The sequence below is a fragment of the Populus euphratica genome, unplaced genomic scaffold (assembly GCF_000495115.2).
Source record: "Populus euphratica unplaced genomic scaffold, PopEup_1.0 scaffold54.1, whole genome shotgun sequence".
Lineage (NCBI taxonomy): Eukaryota > Viridiplantae > Streptophyta > Magnoliopsida > Malpighiales > Salicaceae > Populus > Populus euphratica.
This window is the reverse complement of record NW_011499910.1, coordinates 177,587-185,039: the sequence shown is the minus strand read 5'-3', so window position 1 is coordinate 185,039 and position 7,453 is coordinate 177,587. Positions and strand designations below refer to the sequence as shown.

General features: G+C 33.7%; 1 protein-coding gene across 1 annotated transcript; it reads left to right on the top strand.

Annotated features, from left to right (window-relative positions):
- Positions 1-1,095: 1,095 nt before the first annotated feature.
- On the top strand, positions 1,096-5,951 carry LOC105133903 (11-beta-hydroxysteroid dehydrogenase-like 5). The gene is made up of 6 exons (XM_011038065.1): positions 1,096-1,278; positions 3,656-3,848; positions 4,025-4,110; positions 4,228-4,359; positions 5,304-5,468; positions 5,649-5,951. Exons 1-6 carry the CDS (start codon positions 1,096-1,098, stop codon positions 5,949-5,951), a joined length of 1,062 nt encoding a protein of 353 aa, XP_011036367.1.
- Positions 5,952-7,453: the final 1,502 nt, after the last annotated feature.

Here is a 7,453-nt window from a genome sequence, read left to right as displayed (position 1 = left end):
CGACGTGCCCAGAAACTTTAAAATCAAAACATATTATTTTAATTAAAAAAAAAGAAGAAATGAGAACCTTGATATACACAACGCATTTCTTATTTCTCTGAATCTCTAACAAGAAAAACTGAGAGTTGTTGAGAGGTTTGGTAAAATCTTGAAAAGCCAGAATTGAAAGGGAGAGAGGGCAGCTTTAAACTCAAACGTGCATAGCACTATGCTATGAGTCTTCAGTTTAACAAGTGACACGTGTTTCTTCAAGTCAACTTTAATTTTCATACAACTACTTGTCTTGCCAAAGCATTATTAAACTCCGCGACCGCAAACATGACTTTGCGTCTGTTCTTATTTCGAATTATTTTGATATTGATTTGTTTAAATTCAAATAATTAAATAAGTTAATTTTTCATTTCATTGATTTAGTTAATCTTAATTAAAAGAAATAATACATTCAAGTTGGTGTTTGTGGTTCAAGTTTTCTATTGGTTGGATGGAAGGGTTGGAAGAGAGCGTTTCAACTGTGTTAACTAACCTATTCCCTGGAATCGAGTTCACTGGGGCTTGCTTGACTGGCCAAAGCCTATCCGGATTAGAGATATTATCCGAAAAAGGGATGTTCGTGCTATCCGGAAATTATGCTGTTCATTTGGTTCGAACCCTCTCCGAGTGGTGTCCAATATGGATACCTACGTGGGAATGGATCCGAGTACATGTGTACACCGGATACATCAGGACTTGTATCTCTTAGTTCAGAATTTTTGTCTCGTATTTTTCAACCTTCTTTGTGTTAGCGATCTCCACTTATAAAAAATGTTACATGGCTTCCAAGAACAGAATTATGTGTTCAATTTGAAAGTTAAGATGGTGCTGCGGAGTGCCCTCTATGAAAGAACAAGTGGTGATGCATGGATGACAGGTACCATGCAAGAACATCCAAAAGCAATGAGGAAACACACGTGTGCTGATGTTCTTCGTTGCATGCAATTTTGTTGTTGATCATTTAGTACTATATGTCAAAAGCCAAAGCTCCTCCTCCTTATCTTAATCTTTATTTTAATCTGGTGGTCATTTCTTGAAAATCAGACTCACCATAGTCTTTCAGCCATGGATTTTATAAACTGTGTGTTGAATTGGGTAGTGCTTCCTGCTAGCTTGGTGATGCTGGCCTGTTCATGGCCAGCCTTACGCTTTATCAATACATGTGAGTGGCTCTACAAATCTTTCTACAGTGAGGATATGGAGGATAAAGTTGTTATCATCACTGGAGCTTCTTCTGGCATAGGAGAAGTAAGTAGCTCCCTTTCTTCTCGAAATCAAGATTTGGCTCAGTAGAGATCGCCCTGTTCTCCCCCACCCTAGATGTGCTCGTTTTGCTGATTTAAGTATTTTAGTGCATTTTTTCTCTGTTCTTCATTAGATAGCCAACTGAATCCAGGAATTCTATCTTGGGAGTCTGATCTTCAAATTCCATTCAAGCAAGGGAGAGGATTTTTATAGGATGTAGATAGATAGGCTATGTCCTTGCTAATCTATTGAACTAAGGAATTTTAGCTTATAGAATCTGGAGATCGGAAAGCCACTGCCGCATTGAAGGAGAGGGCTTCGAGAAAAATTGACTAGAGACTTAGAGCAAATGGACTTGCTATGTAAAGAACGTGATTCAATCGAAGTGATTTGATTGATTAAATATTAAAGCCACAAAGATAGGAGACAAGTATATGTACGACAGCTTTTATTTCAACCCAAGAAGTCTTGAAATTGCATGAGTTATCCAAAGAAATGTATGAGGACAGCTTCTGTTGCTGCAAAGGTTAAGACTATGATGTGATTTGGATACCAGTTTTCTCTGATGAATTTTTACCACATGCTTGATGTTCGGATCTCACTGTTCCACCATGTTAGCTCATAGCAAAACGTAAATTATTTGCAGGGATCTCAGTGATAACCTGAAACCATTGTGATTTTATTATGTCTGCAATGGACACATTCTGCAAACTCACGAGTAATCGTCCATGAAACCAGTAGAAAATTGATGGGGACATCGGACCCGAAATATTATTTATGCACGCGACCGGACTCCAAATATTATTTATGCACGTGAATGATCATAGATGATGGAGGATAGCTCAAACAATTGAGAGATTGGGCTTTAACTTATGTTTTGGGTTTAATTTATGTGAACTTTTAGTTGAGTTTTATTAATTTGGCTTTATTTGTTGGGTTTGATTTAATTATTGTTGGGTATTTTATGTAGTGGGCCATAAGCCCAATAACTTATTCTAGTTAGGATTTTAGTATAAATACCCTACTTTTCTAAATATTAAGGACTTTTGATGATTAATGAAAAATATTGCAGATTTTGCATATCTCCAATCCCTTTTCTCCTCTTTCTTTGCTTTCTCTTCTTACTTCTTTTCTAAAAGCTTATTTCTATTCCCGGCTTTAATTCTTTTGGTTTGTTGTTCCGCATCAAATTTGGTATCAGAGCAAGACTTTTAATTGTTCTTACAATTAAACGGTCTATAATGTTTATATTAAACCCTAAATCGGTTTGATCTAAAAAAAAAAAATCCCTGTTCAAAACCCTACTATTCTGATTACAAAACCTACTATTCACTATTCATTGTTCAAATCACTGTTCATCATCTCCATCACCCCTTCTCGAAATCAAGATTTGGCTCAGTAGAGATCGCCCTGTCCCCCCACCCTAGATGTGCTCGTTTGATTTAAGTATTTAAGTGCATTTTTTCTCTGTTCTTTATTAGATAGCCAACTGAATTCAGGAATTCTATCTTGGGAGTCTGATCTTCAAATTCCATTGAAGCAAGGGAGAGGATTTTTATAGGATGTAGATATATAGGCCATGTCCTTGCTAATCTATTGAACTAAGGAATTTTAGCTTATAGAATCTGGAGATTGGAAAGCCACTGCCGCATTGAAGGAGAGGGCTTCGAGAAAAATTGACTAGAGACTTAGAGCAAATGGACTTGCTATGTAAAGAACGTGATTCAATCGAAGTGATTTGATTGATTAAATATTAAAGCCACAAAGATAGGAGACAAGTATATGTACGACAGCTTTTATTTCAACCAAAGAAGTCTTGAAATTGCATGAGTTATCCAAAGAAATGTATGAGGACAGCTTCTGTTGCTGCAAAGGTTAAGACTATGATGTGATTTGGATACCAGTTTTCTCTGATGAATTTTTACCACATGCTTGATGTTCGGATCTCACTGTTCCACCATGTTAGTTCATAGCAAAACGTAAATTATTTGCAGGGATCTCAGTGATAACCTGAAACCATTGTGATTTTATTATGTCTGCAATGGACACATTCTGCAAACTCACGAGTAATCGTCCATGAAACCAGTAGAAAATGATGTATTCAATTTATGTATCAAGATAGACATCAAAACATTGTTCATGCACCGGAATTAAATTATACTAGCGATAGAATTCTGAACCGTGAACAGAACAGAAGCTTACTTGACATCATCCTCGAAGGCCATTACCTGAACTAAACTTCTTTATTACCAACTCTTCATTCACAAATTTTTTTCTTCCCATATATGCGTGGTCACTATTTTTATTACAGCTGCTGGTGTGTTTAAAAGAATCATTGTAGTATGAATCATGTTATGAAGTTGCCGGTTTCCAATTGCAGCAAATTGCATATGAATATGCAAAGAGGAAAGTGAATCTTGTGTTGATTGCACGTAGAGAGCACAGACTCAGAGGGATCCGTGAGAAAGCTAGGTATATTGGTGCAAAGCAAGTCATGATTATGGCAGCAGACGTAGTCAAGGAAGATGACTGCCGGAGATTTGTCAATGAGACCGTAAGTCACTTTGGCCGAGGTATGTCTCACTTGCATCGCCGTAAACTAATAAATCTTAACCGATATAACCAATAGATTCGGTTTTCTTTTAAAAGATTTCTCAGCAGCATAAGTTTTACTCTTTCCATTTAAAAACTAACAGAAACCTTTCATTCTGCATTTCTCTTTATATTTATTTATTTAAGTTTTGTGCAGTGGATCATCTTGTCAACACAGCAAGTTTGGGGCATATCTTTTACTTTGAAGAAGTTGGGGACACCTCTGTGTTAAAACATTTGTTGGTAAGGGCTATAAGCTTACATGAATGAATGGATAGTTTGGAGCTCTGGATGACTGCTAATCTTAGAATCTTCAAAACTTTTCCTGAAAGATTCTTAAATTTGATTTTTCATTATTAGGACATTAATTTTTGGGGCAATGTCTATCCCACTTATGTGGCTCTTCCATACATACATCAGAGCAATGGGCGAGTCGTCGTTAATGCAGCAGTTGAAAGCTGGTTACCTCTACCTAGAATGAGCTTATATGCTGTAAGTATGCATAAATCTAAGTGTATGAAGTTTGTTTTCTCAGATGCCAAGCAGGTTAATTTTTTTTTCTTTAAGAAAAGAAAATTCATTCAAACCTTAAGTGAAGGGAAAACGATAAAAATAATTACTCTGACAAGAATCTGTACAGCGTGGTTTCACTGAAAATTTGATATGAAGACCCTTTTACAATGTGTTTGTTTTCTGAATTTATTTTTTTAAAAATTATTTTTAAAATTATTTTTATATTTATTTGCTATTAAAAAAGTTGGTTGAAAAATTTGAACAGAAAATACTTTTTAAAAGTTATAAAAAATCTATAATATTATTAAATATTAAAAAATAATTTATTTTTTTTATATTTCACTTAAAAGTTTTTTTTCCCGCAAACAAACAGAAGCTGGAACACTGAAACTGCTCGTCCAGCAGCAACCTTCAGTTAAAATTCACTTTTTAAAAATAAACAACATCCCTGCAAGTAACCGGAACTTGGACCTGGAACTGCTCGTCCAGCAGCAACCTTCAGTTGAGTTGCACTTAGCTTAGCTCTGCAAGAAACTTCATCCGCGATGATCCATTACTATTTTTACATGGACATTAATCTCCTAGGAGTAGTGCAAGGTTACACAATCATCTTTCACGAAATACAAACACAATAAGAACAATGGCAGGCTAGTGATGCTTAACTTTACGGAGGAATATCCTTTCCTTTTTCCTGTTCGAGGGTCCTAAATCCATGTGCTTACACTTTTTCCAGTCTCCTATAATTAACCGATGCTTGAGAAGAAGCAGAAGCACGCATTACAGGAATATATATACATATTCATGTGCTGGTTTCATGATCTTTCTTTTACTTTATTCTTTTCATCGAACTCCGCATTCAATGCTTCATTGTAAATGGCTGAGGCTTCACTATATTCTCTTAAATTTATAACAATTCTTGCTAGGCTGCTAAAGCTGCTCTGGTGAACTTCTACGAGTCATTGAGATTTGAAGTGAGTGGTGAAATTGGAATAACAATTGCAACACATGGTTGGATTGGAAGCGAAATGGGAAGAGGCAAGTTCATGCAAGAGGATGGCGCAGAGATGCTATGGAAAGAGGAAAGAGAAGTAAGATTTTGCTCTCAAACGTTTTTTTTTTTTGGAATGCTTTGCTAATCTTTCTACTTAGTTAATCATTGAGACTTTAATATTATATCAAATAAATAATTCAATTTAAAAATTTAAATTGTGTCAGAATTATTATACACTCTGTAATGCTATCACCTGACACATTTCCCTTTTGTTTAGTTAAATGGGACTGGCGGACCGGTGGAGGACTACGCCAGGAGGATGGTGTCGGGGGCTTGCCGAGGAGATGAGTATGTCAAGTACCCAAGCTGGTATGATGTATTCCTCCTCCTTTACAGGATGTTTGCACCTGGAGTCCTCAACTGGACGCTTCGAATGTTGCTTGCATCGCCCGGTTCAAGAAGAAGGTCTCTGGCAGGCACGGAGAGACCTTTATTTGAAGGCGGCAGCAGCCCTCCGAGGAAACTTCTGACATTCTCCCACCTCGATCCCCAGAAGATACAGATGCAGAAACTAGAATAGAAAAGTCTTTTGGCTGGTAATCAACGATGTCGTTTGGCTATTTTATAGCTAGTTTTGTTTACAAGCCGCCCCTTCGTGGTTTTCGCTTCACTTCGGCTTTGTGACATGTTATGACGAAACTAGGCGTATGGAAGCCGTATTTAAAAAAAATTCAAGATTTTTTTATTAATTTTATTTTTATAGTTTAAATTATTTTAATATATTGATTTTAAAAATAATTTTTTAAAAATAAAAAATATCATTATAATATATTTTATTATAAAAAATACTTTAAAAAATAATCATAATTATTCTTTTAAATAAACTTATTAGATTATTTATTATGTGTAACTATAAGTTTTTTTATCTATCTTTTTATCTTTTTTTTTTAATTATTTTTTAAAATAATTTTTATTTAAAATATATTATAATAATATTTTAATTTTGTCACTTTCCTGAGTACTTGGTGCTAATTAAGCAACACTTTTGATTTGTAATATTTTAAGATAATTAAATTTATTTGTAATTGCTTTTTAAAATATTTTTTTTTGAAAATATATTAAAATAATATATTTTTTATTTTTTAAAAATTATTTTTGATATCAGCATAGTATATGAAAATGATATAAAAATATCAAAAAATATTTTAATTTTATTTTAAAAAGCTTTTGAAATGAAAAAAATGGTTAGAAATAACATCAGAAAAGATTAGTAAGATAACTAATTAGAAAAATAAAAAAATAAATAAAAATCTAAAGTTATTAAGGGAGACGAAGATTGACTAAGAGATCATAAAGGATTAGTAAAATAGTTGATAGAAAAAAGATATAAGAAAATATAAATTGCAAAGTATTTTGTTCAAGAGAGTAACTTGAATCGGAACTTGTGAAATGAACAATAAGTACATATCTATTTACAAATAATAATTAATTTAATTACAAATGTAATAAGCAAATATGGTTAATGGATCTTACAATAATATATTTTCCTAAATAGTCTAACTAAAGAGGAAAACAATAATAGTAATACGAAGCAAGCCCAGTACCTTATTTTCTTTTTCCGGGAATATTTAGGGAAACTTCATAAAAGTCCCCAAACTTTGTGGCTAGTCTTGATTAGGTCCCTAACATATTTCTCATCTCAATTAGATCTCTAATATAGATATCAATTCTCAATCATATCCTTCATTCAATTTTAGTTAGTAAAATCATTACTTGATTAGGTCCCCAATCATTACGGGAAAATGACATAATAGACCAAAATTAAAATGGAAACACAAAGATCTTATATTTATTTTGTATAATTTTCTGTTTTATTACATGATGTGAAAAGTTTTAGTTAATTAATGGGTTAAAAGGAATAAAGAAAAATTACTTGATTTTTTCAACCATTATATTAACCTAAATTAACATAAGGGTTTGATTGAGAATTCATTGATACACTTGAGATTTAATAAAGATGAAAAATATGTTGAGGGCCTAATTGAGACTTCCCCTACAGATTGGGGTTTCTTTTTCTGGCTT